Here is a 17,799-nt window from a genome sequence, read left to right on the forward strand (position 1 = left end):
AAAGTTTTAGGGGAAAAAAACTGTTCAAAAAAAAAAAGGAAGGTAAATTTAGGGGAACGATTTATCCTTAGAAGACAATTGATGAAGCTGGGAGCTAGTTTATGTACTATATTGGCATGGTGCTGGTTGCTGTAAGGCTCCATACGTCTATTGGCTGTTAAGACCAAGCTGTATGTTCTGGGATTTTCTTATGTGTGCTTAGAGTCAACACAACCTTTAGCTATCCTGGGAGTTTGTGGTGGGCTAGTGAAGCAACCTTATCACCACTGATTCTAATAATATATGTACTTTTTGAATTACTGGATTGGAAAAGAACATGCTTTACAAAACTTAGTGAATGAGTATGGTTGGAACTTCTGCTTCCTCCCTGTCTCTCCTTTTCTTTCCCTTGTTTTTGGGAGTGGCAGGAGAACTTTGTGTTTGACTGTACTTTATTTTGTATTTCATATGTTGACTCTTGAATACTCTTTTTCCTCCCCTTATGTGATCTGTATGCAGTTCTGGAATGTGGAATGTGGTATTTCCTTCTCTTTTATTATCACCGCATTTAGGAAGCAAGTCATTATGTATTCTAGTCTTTAAAGACCCTTAGAAGACTTCTGCGCAGGTTGGGAGATCTCCCTACAGGGGTGGTGGCAGAAGAGGTGGTGGACCATTCAGAGGTGGTGGCCGAGGTAACTTTGGCCGCAGGAACTCCAGACCAGATGACTCAGGCCCGCAATTCCGTGGGAGGGGACGCATGGGAAGGGGTGGTGGTAGGCGTTACCCACCACATGTTGCATCATCTACTTCTCATCCAGCTGCTACGTTGGACCAGGAGGCTGCAGCATCAGCAGAAGATGAGGGAGTAGCATCAGCAGAAGGTGAGGGAGCACCATCAGCTGTAGGTCAAGGAGAGACCTCACAGGTTCAAGGGCTGCTAACATCAGTTCCAGCTCCAGGACAGGCAGCTTCTACCCGGCGTCCTGTACAGATTGCATGGTGTGAACTCTGTAGGGTTGACTGTACCAGTTTGGAGATCCTTGAGCAGCACAAGAATGGAAAGCGGCATAAGAAGAACTTGCAGAGATTTGAAGAGTTGCAGAATGCTAGAAAAAAAATACCCATGATACAAACTGAACAGAAGCCTGTCTCTGCAACAAAGAATGAGGAAAAACCTGAACCAGCATTGCCAAGTGAGGCAAAACCTGTGGCTGAATTACAGAATGATAAAAAACTGGCAGAAGAAACAGAAAATGACCCAGTACCTGTCCCTGAAACCAAGTCAGAAATTACAACGCAGCTTGAAAATGTACAGGGGACTGATGAGAACAAGTCAATTGCTGACAATTTACATACTGAAGTTCCTTCTGCCGAAAATAAAAAGGACACCGAGCTGCCAAATAATTCTGAAGGGCAGTCTGAGACTACAAAGGTAGAACAGACAGAAGCACCAGCAAGGAAGTCAAGGATGGATTGGCTTGACTCTAGGAGGCGTGGTACGAAGCGGAAGATGAGGGGGGGACGGGGGGGTAAGCGTATGAGGATGTTTGAATCACCAAGGATGCCAGTTGAGCCTCCAAAACCCAAAGAGGTGGTGCCCTTGATTTGTGACTTGTGCAATGTCAAGTGTGACACACAGGCTGTTTTTGATTGTCATTTGGCTGGTAGAAAGCATATTTCTAAGCTTAAGCGTTTTCAAGGCCACCAAGCTATGTATGGGCCAGTGGGGCTACAGGCTCTTTACCCGCCTAATCCTAGTGTCCAGCCAACTTTTTTCGGCCCTCAAGGCAATCCACCAGGATATTATGATCCTCAGGGATCCTTCCCCCAGTTGGGAGGTTATGGGTTTCCTCAAGCTCACCAAGCAACAGCAGCAGCCGCTGGTCAAGCTCATCAAGCAGCAACAACAGCAGGTGGCTCAGAATTGCAAGTTCAACGATCCGAGCCCCAAGTCATGCTTGAACCTGGAATGCAGAATGCTGATGCAGTGGAACCCGAGGGTCAAAAGGAGACTTATGCAGTGAAGGCAGAAGAACAAGCAGCCATTTCTGTGGGGAGCAAATCTGAAGACAGTATTTCAGTTTCTGAAGGAAAGGAGTTGGCCCCTGCCCTGGATAACTCAGTTGTGCCTCCATCAATGAATGCTGTTATGGAAGCTGACAAAGTTCTTCCGGCAACCGATAATTCTGGTTCTGCCCCAGTGTAATCTTTTTTTGGGACTTCATATCAAAATGGATGACCATGGTTCTCAGAAGAGGAACCAACCGCATGAGTGGGTACTGCGCATTTTCCATTATCCATGCAACTTAATGTTACTGTTTCTAATCTATGGTTGGTTGCCTTAGGAGGAAGAGTTTTACAGATTCTGGTTTATGCAATTTTTGTTCAAGACTTCCCATGGTACCTGGAAATTCATTAGACACGTCAAGGTCACCATCTATTAGGGGACAACTGACCTCTTATTTTTTGTTTATCAAGGTTCACTTTTTTGTTATAAATTACTTAAGGCTTCACTCTTGTTTAGTAACTTATTTCTTTACTGCTGGTAATTGTGGCCTTGTGTGGCTTGCTGAGGTTGCTGCCAATTATGTTTACTGGGCCGATCAAGGTCTGGCTCTCACCAAAATTTCCTTTATTATCACTTTTCTTTTTTGTGTGCAAGTTTAAGGGCTATTGGCCATTACATAGGAGACCCTTGGAGTTAATAGGGGCTTAAGGACACACTTCTTGGAAAGCAAAGAAATGGGTGCAAAACGTCAAGTATCAGGGCATTTGAGAAGCGTTGATCAAGTAACAAAACGTCAAGCAGATACTCCAATTAGCACTGCAAACCACGAGGCCAAGGCCCAGGTGTGCATTGTCACTCACTTCCACAGACGTTTGGTGCTGCTACCTCCCAATCACCATAAAAACTGGAAAACTACTATTGCGGACTTGAGCATAAGCCTTACAGTTCTTCCAGAGGGCCACACACCTTCCAGCAGGGGGGCCATGAGCTGATAATGTTCGCAAGTCAAATATTAACATAAATTGAGTATGCTATAACAATATGGGTCAAAATCGTCCCAAAGGTTCTAGAAAATTACATATAATCAACTATCATTGTTATATATTATATTTTTTAGCTAACGATGGGTATTCAACCTCTCACTGAAAGTTGTGAAGAGCATTACAACTTATGTGAATGGCCTAAGGAGTTAAGAGCAGTCGAACTCAGAATCACATATTTCATGAAGTGAAGGTCCCTTGCCAACTCGACTACCTTGGGGTTGTGGTTACATATTATAGGTTTATGGCATTCTTGTTATTTTTTGAACTTTTAACTATGATTTGACCCACATTATATATAGAATATTTATATTGGATTGAAAATTTACCAGTGAGATAAAACCTCTACAACGTAAATCCATTATTGTCATCAGTTTACATCGCTCTCATGGTCTCATGGGTGGTGTCGGTCTCAGGATGTTGAAAGTGTTTTCAAAATTTTCTTAAGTTTTCATTCGTATGCTGATGCATTGTGTCAGCACTACTGAGAGTATTTAAGAGACACTAATAGTATATTTATATTTTTATATAAACCAATACATTGTGTCATCTTTTCTGAAATTCCAATTTTTTTTTTTCAATAGGTTAGAGTTTGATCCAAAATTTCTTAACATTTCTTATTAACTTTCATAAATCATAGTGCGTATGATTGTGGATTACCATTAAAAAAGATTACAATTATCATTTAAAAGATTACGATTTATGATAACATTTATGATAAAAATTAAGTTGTTACTCTGGGTGCAAGTACCCTTAGTAACAGCCAGGTAAATAGAATCTAAGGGGTAAGTTGGAAATACCCTCCTAGGGTGAAATTTTTCGTTGACTAATTCCTACCCAGTAACAGCCAAGTTTTTAGGATATATTAATTTGCTAAATTATAACATAACAATTAAAAAAAAAAAAATGTAGGAGACTAATACAAAGTACAAACATTGGTGGATACACCTAAACAACCTTGGGACATAAATGGGTGGGTATGATATCGAATCATAGATTAAATGATTGGAGTTGAAGTTGAAATTTGACGCACATTGCCAAATCACAATTAGAATAAGATGTGCTCGGGCAAAGATTTCTTGATTATATTATTAAGAATTTTTTACCATTAATTAATGGCTTATTAAATAGAGAATACAAACAATAACATTCTGCTTCGCCTTGTTTTTGAGGAGTGAAAAAAAAAAATAGTTCTTACTCGGATTGGAATTTTTTTTCCCAATTCTTTTTTCTGGTGAGTGGGGGAGGTCCCCTTTTTTGGGGCATATTCGAACACCGGTAGAGGGATTGAACCTCCGGGCTGGGAGACGTGCCTACCAAGGGCTAGATCCTCAATGCAGTCTGGACTGACCCAACTCTACCGAACAAGCCAAACCGAGAGTCCTATACCCGTCAAGTGTCCTCCTTGGAATCTAACTCTATCTGTTATAATGTAGGAACTAGGAAGTTCCCAAGTAAAGGTCATTTTGAGCTCCTAGAATACGCAGCTTAAAGAGCATGATGCACTAAAGTTGATTCTTCAAAAGCCAACCATAGATGTTGCCGAATTGGAAAAGGAAGAAGTGAACTCATTTCCAAATTCCAAGTATAAGGAATGGTGAATGCGCCCTTTGCCCTGCAGGCTCTCTACTAGTGCAAGATGTTCCAAGCTAATAAGAGGCACATCTACATTTCTACTGAGGAAAGGCTCCCTATAGGTCTGTTCTTGCCTTGGAACGAAGACAAAATCTTCTTAAGAGTAGAACTATAGAGGGCTAAACCCCTGTTGTGATGGGCCTGCCCAACCGATTGACACTACATAGGGGCATAGTATTTACATTACAGATTCTTACCATAAATTTCGCCCTTCTATCAAAAATCAAACACGCAGAGGGCTTTTATAGCCATTTAGCCGCTAATCGATGGCCGACCACTCTGACGATTTAGACGAACTCCTCGATAGTAAGTTCAAGCAACAAAAAGTCTCTTTTGTTTCTCTTTCTTCCTACCTGTTCATGGGTTTGTGTTTTGTGTGTGTGTTCTTTAATGTTCTTAGGCGCTTTGGACGATTTTCAGAATCTCAACCTTAATTCCTCTGTTCAAAGGTACGAATTTTCATCTCTTTTATTGTTTAATGTAAGTTCTACAGCTATCTATACTGTTTGATCTCATCCCAGGCTTTTGAGTTCATGTTTTGTTCGTTTTCTTTTATTAGAATTGAAGATGATGGGGAGAAGAAACAAGAAAATCCTGCTTTGCCTACTGGGGTTCAGGGTTTGGGTGGTGATTGCCTGATTTGAGAAGTAAGAAAAAAGGGAAGGAAAAGGTTTCCAAAGAATCTCATGTTTCGGAGGCGCTTGAGAAGATGAGGGAACAGACACGGGAAGCTGTGCGGGAGTTAGAGTCGGCGACGGCAAAGACTGGTCCTGATGATTTGGGGAAGGATGGAATGATGGAGGATTTTGTTAAGAAGTTTGAGAAGCTTGCTGGGTCTCAGGTATGCTTGAATTGTGAATTGGCGTCTAGGGTTGTCATTGCGCTAATGCTGTGCTGCTGAATTTTGTTTTCGACTGTTATCTCGGTCTCTACCCTTGGAGTTTCTGATCAATTGTTGGTTATCTTAGTAAACATTGTGTTAAATCTGTTCATTGCAACCAATTTGAACTTTACACAAATGGGCTACAATATGACATACAAGTCATATAATTCTGTTAAATCCATCCAATTTTTAGGAACTCCTAGGTGTTCTCAAGCGAGGAGGTTTAATGCTGCAAGTTCCTGTTTTTCACCTTTGAGTATGGTTCATTATAGTTCCTGGTTGTCTCTGATGTCATTCATCCTGGATGGGGACTAGGATAGCTCATGGTGCGAGCTGGAAATTTAAAGCCCTTCAATTCACAAAATGAAAACTCAGCCAGTTGTTGGGGAATGTCTTTGCTGTTTGAAAGATAACTAACGATGGTTAATCAATCAAATTCTTTGTGTAAAATATAAAAAGAGGCCAAAAAATTATTGCTGCTTCGCAGAGGAACAGCCAAATGCTTTAACCTTGACAATTGTGTGGGAATTGGGACCTTCTACTCAGAGTTGAAGTGAAGAGTTTTTACACATATAAACACCCCCCTCGAAAGGTATAACGGATCACCTCTAGTCTTTTGGAAATCAGGACACTTCTACATGGCGTTTGAAAAGAAAGTGTATTCGTTAGGGATGAGAAGAGTGTTGGTGTATGATGTCTTGTATTCCGTCGCAGTTTAATCCAGGGAGTACTGGTGCAACACCTAGACAGGTAGGACGGCGGTTCCGCTAGCCGGTTAGCGGGCCATGGGGGTTGCAAGGGGGCAAGAGGCCCCACTGCATAGCAGGAGGTGTCCCGCTCGAATTTTTTATTTGAGGGCAATTGTGTACTTTCCGGATTAGAGTTTTTTCGCTATATATTTGTAGCGAGGGTTTCTTTCTCTGTAATGCAAGCAATACTGAGAGGTGTGAGGACGAGCGCTGTAACCCTATTCTCCATTGATAGTGAAGCAGGATCTCATTTCACCGGAGACGTAGGCAACCTTGCCGAACCTCGTAAAATCCGTGTGCATTGTTTGTTTTGTTTTTCCATTATCTTCTGCATCGTTTTAGCGTTACGTTTCTACAAATTGGTATCAGAGCTCTAGGTTTCCGTTTTCTAGGGTTTACTATCACGATGGCAGGGAATGGATCACGTTTTCGCCAAACCCTACTGAAGGATCTTCTGATACAGTAGGGTTTGGCGAAAACGTTGTTGGAGAAGTCGAAGAAACCTGTAAAAATTACTGACGAAGATTGGGAAGAGATGGAGGAAAATGCGGTAAGTGTTATTCAATTAAATCTTTCTGATGATGCCCTACAATATGTTGTGGGTATCGAATCTGCACCACAGTTATGGGCGAAACTTGAAAGCATCTACATGACGAAGTCTTTAATGAACAAGTTGTTCGTGAAGAAGCAATTGTATTCTCTACAGATGGATGAAGGTACAGATCTATTAGAGCATCTTAACATGTTCAATCAGATCGTAAGTAAACTTACAAACCTGGAGGTTAAGATCGAGGATGAAGACAAGGCGTTACTATTGCTGTCGTCGCTCCCAGAATCATATGATAACTTAGTAACGACTCTCTTGTACGGAAAGGAGACCTTTGAGATGGATGAAGTCGCAGTTGCCTGATACAAGAAAGTAGGCCAGTAGTACGAAATCTCAAGAAGGTCTTTTCGGAGGTGATAAGGAGCAGGAAAGAGGGAGATCAAATCAGAAGGGATCTGGAAAGAGTCGATCGAAATCAAAAGGGGCAAAGACAAAGGTCTCTTGTTACTATTGCAAGAAGGAAGGTCATCTGAAGAGAGTGCTTGAAGAGGAAGGCGGACTTAAAGAAGAAATGTGTAGATAAGGCATCTGAGGAAGCTAGCGTGGCTGACAATTCAGATGGAGATGATGGAGATGTACTCTCTATATCATCAGGTAAGAATCAACCTTCTAATTCTTGGATTTTAGATTCTGGATGTTCATATCACATGTGTCCACATAAGGATTGGTTTGATACATATCAACCATATAATGGTGGGTTTGTCCTAATGGGGAATGATGCTGTATGCAAGACCATTGGGATNGTTCAAAGTTTTAGGGGAAAAAAACTGTTCAAAAAAAAAAAGGAAGGTAAATTTAGGGGAACGATTTGTCCTTGGAAGACAATTGATGAAGCTGGGAGCTAGTTTATGTACTATATTGGCATGGTGCTGGTTGCTGTAAGGCTCCATACGTCTATTCTCTGTTAAGACCAAGCTGTATGTTCTGGGATTTTCTTATGTGTGCTTAGAGTCAACACAACCTTTAGCTATCCTGGGAGTTTGTGGTGGGCTAGTGAAGCAACCTTATCACCACTGATTCTAATAATATATGTACTTTTTGAATTACTGGATTGGAAAAGAACATGCTTTACAAAACTTAGTGAATGAGTATGGTTGGAACTTCTGCTTCCTGCCTGTCTCTCCTTTTCTTTCCCTTGTTTTTGGGAGTGGCAGGAGAACTTTGTGTTTGACTGTACTTTTTTTGTATTTCATATATTGACTCTTGAATACTCTTTTTCCTCCCCTTATGTGATCTGTATGCAGTTCTGGAATGTGGAATGTGGTATTTCCTTCTCTTTTATTATCACCGCATTTAGGAAGCAAGTCATTATGTATTCTAGTCTTTAAAGACCCTTAGAAGACTTCTGCGCAGGTTGGGAGATCTCCCTACAGGGGTGGTGGCAGAAGAGGTGGTGGACCATTCAGAGGTGGTGGCCGAGGTAACTTTGGCCGCAGGAACTCCAGACCAGATGACTCAGGCCCGCAATTCCGTGGGAGGGGACGCATGGGAAGGGGTGGTGGTAGGCGTTACCCACCACATGTTGCATCATCTACTTCTCATCCAGCTGCTACGTTGGACCAGGAGGCTGCAGCATCAGCAGAAGATGAGGGAGTAGCATCAGCAGAAGGTGAGGGAGCACCATCAGCTGTAGGTCAAGGAGAGACCTCACAGGTTCAAGGGCTGCTAACATCAGTTCCAGCTCCAGGACAGGCAGCTCCTACCCGGCGTCCTGTACAGATTGCATGGTGTGAACTCTGTAGGGTTGACTGTACCAGTTTGGAGATCCTTGAGCAGCACAAGAATGGAAAGCGGCATAAGAAGAACTTGCAGAGATTTGAAGAGTTGCAGAATGCTAGAAAAAAAATACCCATGATACAAAGTGAACAGAAGCCTGTCTCTGCAACAAAGAATGAGGAAAAACCTGAACCAGCATTGCCAAGTGAGGCAAAACCTGTGGCTGAATTACAGAATGATAAAAAACTGGCAGAAGAAACAGAAAATGACCCAGTACCTGTCCCTGAAACCAAGTCAGAAATTACAACGCAGCTTGAAAATGTACAGGGGACTGATGAGAACAAGTCAATTGCTGACAATTTACATACTGAAGTTCCTTCTGCCGAAAATAAAATGGACACCGAGCTGCCAAATAATTCTGAAGGGCAGTCTGAGACTACAAAGGTAGAACAGACAGAAGCACCAGCAAGGAAGTCGAGGATGGATTGGCTTGACTCTAGGAGGCGTGGTACGAAGCGGAAGATGAGGGGGGGACGGGGGGGTAAGCGTATGAGGATGTTTGAATCACCAAGGATGCCAGTTGAGCCTCCAAAACCCAAAGAGGTGGTGCCCTTGATTTGTGACTTGTGCAATGTCAAGTGTGACACACAGGCTGTTTTTGATTGTCATTTGGCTGGTAGAAAGCATATTTCTAAGCTTAAGCGTTTTAAAGGCCACCAAGCTATGTATGGGCCAGTGGGGCTACAGGCTCTTTACCCGCCTAATCCTAGTGTCCAGCCAACTTTTTTCGGCCCTCAAGGCAATCCACCAGGATATTATGATCCTCAGGGATCCTTCCCTCAGTTGGGAGGTTATGGGTTTCCTCAAGCTCACCAAGCAACAGCAGCAGCCGCTGGTCAAGCTCATCAAGCAGCAACAACAGCAGATGGCTCAGAATTGCAAGTTCAACGATCCGAGCCCCAAGTCATGCCTGAACCTGGAATGCAGAATGCTGATGCAGTGGAACCCGAGGGTCAAAAGGAGACTTATGCAGTGAAGGCAGAAGAACAAGCAGCCATTTCTGTGGGGAGCAAATCTGAAGACAGTATTTCAGTTTCTGAAGGAAAGGAGTTGGCCCCTGCCCTGGATAACTCAGTTGTGCCTCCATCAATGAATACTGTTATGGAAGCTGACAAAGTTCTTCCGGCAACCGATAATTCTGGTTCTGCCCCAGTGTAATCTTTTTTTGGGACTTCATATCAAAATGGATGACCATGGTTCTCAGAAGAGGAATCAACCGCATGAGTGTGTACTGCTCATTTTCCATTATCCATGCAACTTAATGTTACTGTTTCTAATCTATGGTTGGTTACCTTAGGAGGAAGAGTTTTACAGATTCTGGTTTATGCAATTTTTGTTCAAGACTTCCCATGGTACCTGGAAATTCATTAGACACGTCAAGGTCACCATCTATTAGGGGACAACTGACCTCTTATTTTTTGTTTATCAAGGTTCACTTTTTTGTTATAAATTACTTAAGGCTTCACTTTTGTTTAGTAAATTATTTCTTTACTGCTGGTAATTGTGGCCTTGTGTGGCATGCTGAGGTTGCTGCCAATTATGTTTACTGGGCCGATCAAGGCCTGGCTCTCACCAAAATTTCCTTTATTATCACTTTTCTTTTTTGTGTGCAAGTTTAAGGGCTATTGGCCATTACATAGGAGACCCTTGGAGTTAATAGGGGCTAAAGGACACACTTCTTGGAAAGCAAAGAAATGGGTGCAAAACGTCAAGTATCAGGGCATTTGAGAAGCGTTGATCAAGTAACAAAACGTCAAGCAGATACTCCAATTAGCACTGCAAACGACGAGGCCAAGGCCCAGGTGTGCATTGTCACTCACTTCCACAGACGTTTGGTGCTTCTACCTCCCAATCACCATAAAAACTGGAAAACTACTGTTGCGGACTTGAGCATAAGCCTTACAGTTCTTCCAGAGGGCCACACACCTTCCAGCAGGGGGGCCATGAGCTGATAATGTTCGCAAGTCAAATATTAACATAAATTGAGTATGCTATAACAGTATGGGTCAAAATCGTCCCAAAGGTTCTAGAAAATTACATATAATCAACTATCATTGTTATATATTATATTTTTTAGCTAACGATGGGGTATTCAACCTCTCATTGAAAGTTGTGAAGAGCATTACAACTTATGTGAATGGCCTAAGGAGTTAAGAGTAGTCAAACTTAAAATCACATATTTCATGAAGTGAAGGTCCCTTGCCAACTCGACTACCTTGGGGTTGTGGTTACATATTTTAGGTTTATGGTATTCTTGTTATTTTTTGAACTTTTAACTATGATTTGACCCACATTATATATAGAATATTTATATTGGATTGAAAATTTACCAGTGAGATAAAACCTCTACAACGTAAATCCATTATTGTCTATCAGTTTACATCGCTCTCATGGTCTCATGGGTGGCGTCGGTCTCAGGATGTTGAGAGTGTTTTCAAAATTTTCTTAAGTTTTCATTCGTATGCTGATGCATTGTGTCAGCACTACTGAGAGTATTTAAGAGACACTAATAGTATATTTATATTTTTATATAAACCAATACATTGTGTCATCTTTTCTGAAATTCCAATTTTTTTTTTTTTCAATAGGTTAGAGTTTGATCCAAAATTTCTTAACATTTCTTATTAACTTTCATAAATCATAGTGCGTATGATTGTGGATTACCATTAAAAAAGATTACAATTATCATTTAAAAGATTACGATTTATGATAACATTTATGATAAAAATTAAGTTGTTACTCTGGGTGCAAGTACCCTTAGTAACAGCCAGGTAAATAGAATCTAAGGGGTAAGTTGGAAATACCCTCCTAGGGTGAAATTTTTCGTTGACTAATTCCTACCCAGTAGCAGCCAAGTTTTTAGGATATATTAATTTGCTAAATTATAACATAACAATAAAAAAAAAAAAAAAATGTAGGAGACTAATACAAAGTACAAACATTGGTGGATACACCTAAACAACCTTGGGACATAAATGGGTGGGTATGACATCGGATCATAGATTAAATGATTGGAGTTGAAGTTGAAATTTGACGCACATTGCCAAATCACAATTAGAATAAGATGTGCTCGGGCAAAGATTTCTTGATTATATTATTATGAATTTTTTACCATTAATTAATGGCTTATTAAATAGAGAATACAAACAATAACATTCTGCTTCGCCTTGTTTTTGAGGAGTGAAAAAAAAAAATAGTTCTTACTCGGATTGGAATTTTTTTTCCCAATTCTTTTTTGTGGTGAGTGGGGGAGGTCCCCTTTTTTGGGGCATATTCGAACACCGGTAGAGGGATTGAACCTCCGGGCTGGGAGACGTGCCTACCAAGGGCTAGATCCTCAATGCAGTCTGGACTGACCCAACTCTACCGAACAAGCCAAACCGAGAGTCCTATACCCGTCAAGTGTCCTCCTTGGAATCTAACTCTATCTGTTATAGTGTAGGAACTAGGAAGTTCCCAAGTAAAGGTCATTTTGAGCTCCTAGAATACGCAGCTTAAAGAGCATGATGCACTAAAGTTGATTCTTCAAAAGCCAACCATAGATGTTGCCGAATTGGAAAAGGAAGAAGTGAACTCATTTCCAAATTCCAAGTATAAGGAATGGGGATGAAAATCGTCTGCAATTTTGATCTCGTACAATTCTGTGAAATACCCCCTTTAGGGGGTGACACGTGTATTGATACCAATACAATGGTCCAGATCTGATTTAAATGGTCCAAATATGATTTAAATGACTTAAGATTTTATTAGTTGTACCAGATCTGGACCATTGCATTGGTATCAATACACGTGTCACCCCCTAAAGGGGGTATTTCACGAAATTGTACGAGATCGGAATTGCAGACGATTTCAACCCAAGGAATGGTGAATGCGCCCTTTGCCCTGCAGGCTCTCTACTAGTGCAAGATGTTCCATAGCTAATAAGAGGCACATCTACATTTCTACTGAGGAAAGACTCCCTATAGGTCTGTTCTTGCCTTGGAACGAAGACAAAATCTTCTTAAGAGTAGAACTATAGAGGGCTAAACCCCCGTTGTGATGGGCCTGCCCAACCGATTGACACTACATAGGGGCATAGTATTTACATTACAGATTCTTACCATAAATTTCGCCCTTCTATCGAAAATCAAACACGCAGAGGGCTTTTATAGCCATTTAGCCGCTAATCGATGGCCGACCACTCTGACGATTTAGACGAACTCCTCGATAGTAAGTTCAAGCAACAAAAAGTCTCTTTTGTTTCTCTTTCTTCCTACCTGTTCATGGGTTTGTGTTTTGTGTGTGCGTTCTTTAATGTTCTTAGGCGCTTTGGACGATTTTCAGAATCTCAACCTTAATTCCTCTGTTCAAAGGTACGAATTTTCATCTCTTTTATTGTTTAATGTAAGTTCTACAGCTATCTATACTGTTTGATCTCATCCCAGGCTTTTGAGTTCATGTTTTGTTCGTTTTCTTTTATTAGAATTGAAGATGATGGGGAGAAGAAACAAGAAAATCCTGCTTTGCTCACTGGGGTTCAGGGTTTGGGTGGTGGATTGCCTGATTTGAGAAGTAAGAAAAAAGGGAAGGAAAAGGTTTCCAAAGAATCTCATGTTTCGGAGGCGCTTGAGAAGATGAGGGAACAGACACGGGAAGCTGTGCGGGAGTTAGAGTCGGCGACGGCAAAGACTGGTCCTGATGATTTGGGGAAGGATGGAATGATGGAGGATTTTGTTAAGAAGTTTGAGAAGCTTGCTGGGTCTCAGGTATGCTTGAATTTTGAATTGGCGTCTAGGGTTGTCATTGCGCTAATGCTGTGCTGCTGAATTTTGTTTTCGACTGTTATCTCGGTCTCTACCCTTGGAGTTTCTGATCAATTGTTGGTTATCTTAGTAAACATTGTGTTAAATCTGTTCATTGCAACCAATTTGAACTTTACACAAATGGGCTACAATAGGACATACAAGTCATATAATTCTGTTAAATCCATCCAATTTTTAGGACCTCCTAGGTGTTCTCAAGCGAGGAGGTTTAATGCTGCAAGTTCCTGTTTTTCACCTTTGAGTATGGTTCATTATAGTTCCTGGTTGTCTCTGATGTCATTCATCCTGGATGGGGACTAGTATAGCTCATGGTGCGAGCTGGAAATTTAAAGCCCTTCAATTCACAAAATGAAAACTCAGCCAGTTGTTGGGGAATCTCTTTGCTGTTTGAAAGATAACTAACAATGGTTAATCAATCAAATTCTTTGTGTAAAATATAAAAAGAGGCCAAAAAATTATTTCTGCTTCGCAGAGGAACAGCCAAATGCTTTAACCTTGACAATTGTGTGGGAATTGGGACGTTCTACTCAGAGTTGAAGTGAAGAGTTTTTACACATATATAAACACCCCCCTCCAAATGTATAACGGATCACCTCTAGTCTTTTGGAAATCAGGACACTTCTACATGGCGTTTGAAAAGAAAGTGTATTCGTTAGGATGAGAAGAGTACCTAAATGTAACCCATGTATTATTTTGAGGAGGATGTGCTGGAGGTTAGTGATGCCATTGGACTACCTTTCCTGATTCTTCTCTAATAAATTTTCGTGTTTATTTTAATTTTTTTTTTTTTAATTAACTCAGATACACATCTATGAATGCATAGACTGCACCTCTCACAAGCCAAAAATTTTGAAAGGGGGGGTGGGGTGGTAGACAACTTTTAACTTTTGATGGAGAAGAAGAATGGATAATTGTCTTAAAATATTTTAAAGGCTTAAATTATCATTAATCTAACATGTCGCTACTTGTTTTTGTTTTCTGCTCAGAAATTAAAGAAGAAAGTGACCTTGTGACAACCCCAAATTACAGAACAGCCATTTGAAAGGAGGACCTTTCACTCTTCCAAATATTCATGGGCAAACATGAATCCCCATATGATTGTTGTGATTACAATAAATTTTAAACGGTTGCTGAATCTTGTGGGGTTGGGAGTTGCATGACTGCAAAAAATGTTGCAACATATTTAATAGATATATTGCTGCGTATGATAATAATCATTTGGGTCTTTGTATAACATCTTTAGCCTAGTAACTTCTGTCAGATTGATTGGAATTGTGTCACAAGGAGTGATAGATAGAAGTGAAACAAAATTCTGACTTATTTCTTTCTATCCTTATTATCATTTGTTTTTGAATGGTGAAATCTGTGCATGTACAATCTTGACCCTGTTTTTCCAAGAATTCTTCTTTCCAGTTTTCTTTCTCAGTCAAAGATTTTATTTCATAGACTTTTTCTAGTTGGTTTTGAGGTTTAGAAATATTGAGTTTCTTTTCTTTTGTTACTTTGTTTTGCATAGGACATGGAATCTATTGTGGAGACTATGATGGAGCAGCTTTTGTCTAAGGAGATTCTTCATGAACCCATGAAAGAAATTGCAGAAAGATATCCAAAGTGGTTGGAGGACCATGCATCAGGTTTGAGCAAGGAGGAATATGATCGCTACAGTCGTCAATATGAGCTCATAAAGGGTCTAAATGAAGTTTATGAAAAGGATCCTGGGAACTTCCCCAAGATCGTAGAACTCATGCAGAAAATGCAGGAATGTGGGCAACCTCCAAATGATATTGTGCACGAGCTTGCTCCAGATCTAGATCTCACCAATCTCATGCAATTGTAAGTGTTCTATGGTGGTTTTCAGGATGTAGTTTTTCAAACATGCATATGTTCTTTAGGGTGCCCTTTGTTGTTTTATTTCATCTTGTCTTGTTTTCTAATGCTTTTCATGTGTGCATAAATGTATGTGATAATGTGTAAAAGATTTCTTACGACATCCTTCCTGGTCTAAAGAGATGGCTAGCAGGGTCTGCAAATTAGGCAACAAAATGAAAGCGTGTCTTATTCCATGTTTCTGTTGTGTATCTTCTCGTCTAACCTTGATGCCAGAGGCCTCTATTTTTGCTCTTTGTTTTTTGTTGGGGAGGGGGTAGCCGCTAAAAAGAACACCCAGTGCGCGAGGCTCCTGCTACTGCTGGAGGTTATTATTGGGAAAGAATATCTCATTCAATGTTGACCATTTGATCAAATCCCACACCAAAGGCCGGCTAATGTTGCCAGCCAGAAACACAGCATAGTTTATCTGTGCAATTGCTAACACCACTTGGCTTGAAATTCTCCACAGGATCAGTAACTGGTCAGTGCTGCTAGAAACTGTACTAGAAGCTGCAGCAATCACATCCTTATGCTCTAGCTTCATGCAGCCAGCTAGCTAGCATCTGAGAGCTGCTAACTGTCATTTTGCTGGCCTGAATTCATTGGGTTGTTGCCATGTAATATGACCTGCCAAAACATTTAATGGATCAGTAGTAGCAGATAAATTATTTTTTTGAAAAAAAAAAGAGAGCCCCCACAACTCTTTGGTTTTGCTTTTTATTTCTTTAAGAGAAGGTTGTTATTTGGGGGTTAAGTTTAGGGGGAAGAAAAGAGAGCAGCCACGTTGGATAGTACCCTTGTTAATTATAATGCCAAGACATGCCTTGCACTATAATATATGAGTTTCCACCTCTTCTTAAGAAGCCCAAAATCAATGGACTTCATTTTCTCTGATGCAAAGCATTTTAGGTTATGCAATGTGATTCATAGTTGAAGGTGAGATAGTCATTCTACATTTTTGATAGGTGCTATTTTACTCCAACCTTCTTCCTTGTTCCAGTTATGGTAACAGGGAAAAAGAATAGTGAAATAAGCTTCTAATGGTAGTGATGATAAGGGTGTTCGTAGATTGAACTCTGGAAGTCCTGATGAACTTGGAAAATGGATTTTGAAGGGACATTATGATAAAATGGTGCAGGATTTTATTTTCATGGGAGATGAACTGTAGGTTATAGATTTTCATAGAATTTTGTTAATAATAGATTCCTGGTATTTCTTGCTTGATGTTTGAACATGCTACCCAATAATTCATGTATAGAGAGTATCTTGGTACATTGGACATTTTGGATCTTTGTCATCTCTATATATATTTTAGGGGAGAGGCATAGCCGGCTCCCATATGTCGCACGCTAGCGGGCAGCAAATGAGTCATGGGATGGGGCATCAATACAGGAGGGTCAAAGTGGCGGGAAAGAGATACTTCACTAAGAAGATAACGATCATTGTCAATCTCAAAAATCTCATTTTCAATATCCAAATATATAGAATAACTGTTCCCATTACTATCCCAAACTAAGAAAGTGTCATCGGAGATAAAACTGGTACATGGGCATCATAGAGGGGCAGTGGTGTCCTTTCAAAGGGTGAAAGAGGTAGATCTCCCGCTAGTGTGCAGCACATGGGCGGCGTGCCTGGCCTTTTCCCACTTTCAGTTTCGTAAATAAGATTTGTTAGAGAATCTAGCTATAATTTACACTTTGGAACCCCCCCCCCCTTTTTTATCTTGTGTAAGACACTTTGTAATCCAGTATGAATGAACTTCTTACAATGTTCCAATCCAGTTGGACTAGAGCAATATGTTTATGCAATCATCATCTTTTTTTTTCCATTGGTTTGCGGGCTGTTTCATATTTACCATGCTTCTTGCTTGCTCTTTCTCAGATGTCGTTGCTGACATGATCTACCATTTGTTTTCTTTCTTATGCAGATCTCCAGAGATGCTTGAATCTCAGTCCAAATGTTGTATAATGTAAAGGATGAATCCATCTCTCTCAATTACCTTTTCCTTTGTTTTTCATTTTCTTTTGCAATATGTGGTGAATAAGGTGATTTCATTTTACCAGAATTCAATAGTATACCGGTTTCCCTCAGCCTTTATCGATAGGATACATGGAATATTTAAAACCCTTTTGTATCGATATGTATCCTATGATGCATACTGATACGCATCGATACTTACTGATACAATACGATATACACCAATACGCAATGATGCGTATCGAAACTCTATGAAAAATTCAAAATCGAAGTGAAATGCACATTTAAGCATCGATACACACCAATGCAGTCATAAAATGGCCAAGATGGGTCATTTTTTAGAAAAACACAATTTTTTGAGATGTTTTTGTTCCAAAGTTGTTGTCAACCATTTTTCTCTCTAATTAAAGTGGAAATCAAAGTTGGGAACAATGATTTTACATTTATGGGACAACTACAAACCTTAGATTC

The 17,799-nt window shown here is 40.4% G+C and overlaps 2 protein-coding genes across 5 annotated transcripts in view; both read left to right on the top strand.

The window, feature by feature from the left end:
- LOC122082878 (mediator of RNA polymerase II transcription subunit 12-like) overlaps window positions 1-2,509 on the top strand; it is a 13,055-nt gene extending 10,546 nt beyond the window's left edge. The window contains exon 2 of one of the 3 annotated variants that reach the window (XM_042650687.1): window positions 593-2,509. In XM_042650687.1, the coding sequence (XP_042506621.1) occupies window positions 593-2,188 (1,596 nt within the window). In that variant the 3' untranslated portion in view covers window positions 2,189-2,509. The remainder of the gene's footprint in view (window positions 1-592) is intronic. The other 2 variants (XM_042650688.1, XM_042650689.1) reach the window with 2 other exon arrangements.
- Window positions 2,510-4,451: 1,942 nt separating this feature from the next.
- On the top strand, window positions 4,452-17,441 carry LOC122082434 (peroxisome biogenesis protein 19-2-like). 2 transcript variants are annotated; one of them, XM_042649993.1, is made up of 6 exons: window positions 4,452-4,971; window positions 5,066-5,114; window positions 8,311-8,324; window positions 13,151-13,425; window positions 14,999-15,315; window positions 17,279-17,441. In XM_042649993.1, the coding sequence occupies exons 1-6, from the start codon at window positions 4,932-4,934 to the stop codon at window positions 17,322-17,324; spliced, it is 741 nt and encodes a 246-aa protein (XP_042505927.1). In that variant the 5' UTR covers window positions 4,452-4,931; the 3' UTR covers window positions 17,325-17,441. The 2 variants fall into 2 exon arrangements, with proteins under 2 accessions (XP_042505927.1, XP_042505926.1); XM_042649992.1 differs by lacking the exons at window positions 4,452-4,971; window positions 5,066-5,114; window positions 8,311-8,324 and adding exons at window positions 12,572-12,889; window positions 12,984-13,032 and having other exon boundaries at window positions 13,143-13,425.
- The last annotated feature ends 358 nt before the right edge of the window (window positions 17,442-17,799 follow it).

The sequence above is a fragment of the Macadamia integrifolia genome, chromosome 6 (assembly GCF_013358625.1).
Source record: "Macadamia integrifolia cultivar HAES 741 chromosome 6, SCU_Mint_v3, whole genome shotgun sequence".
Lineage (NCBI taxonomy): Eukaryota > Viridiplantae > Streptophyta > Magnoliopsida > Proteales > Proteaceae > Macadamia > Macadamia integrifolia.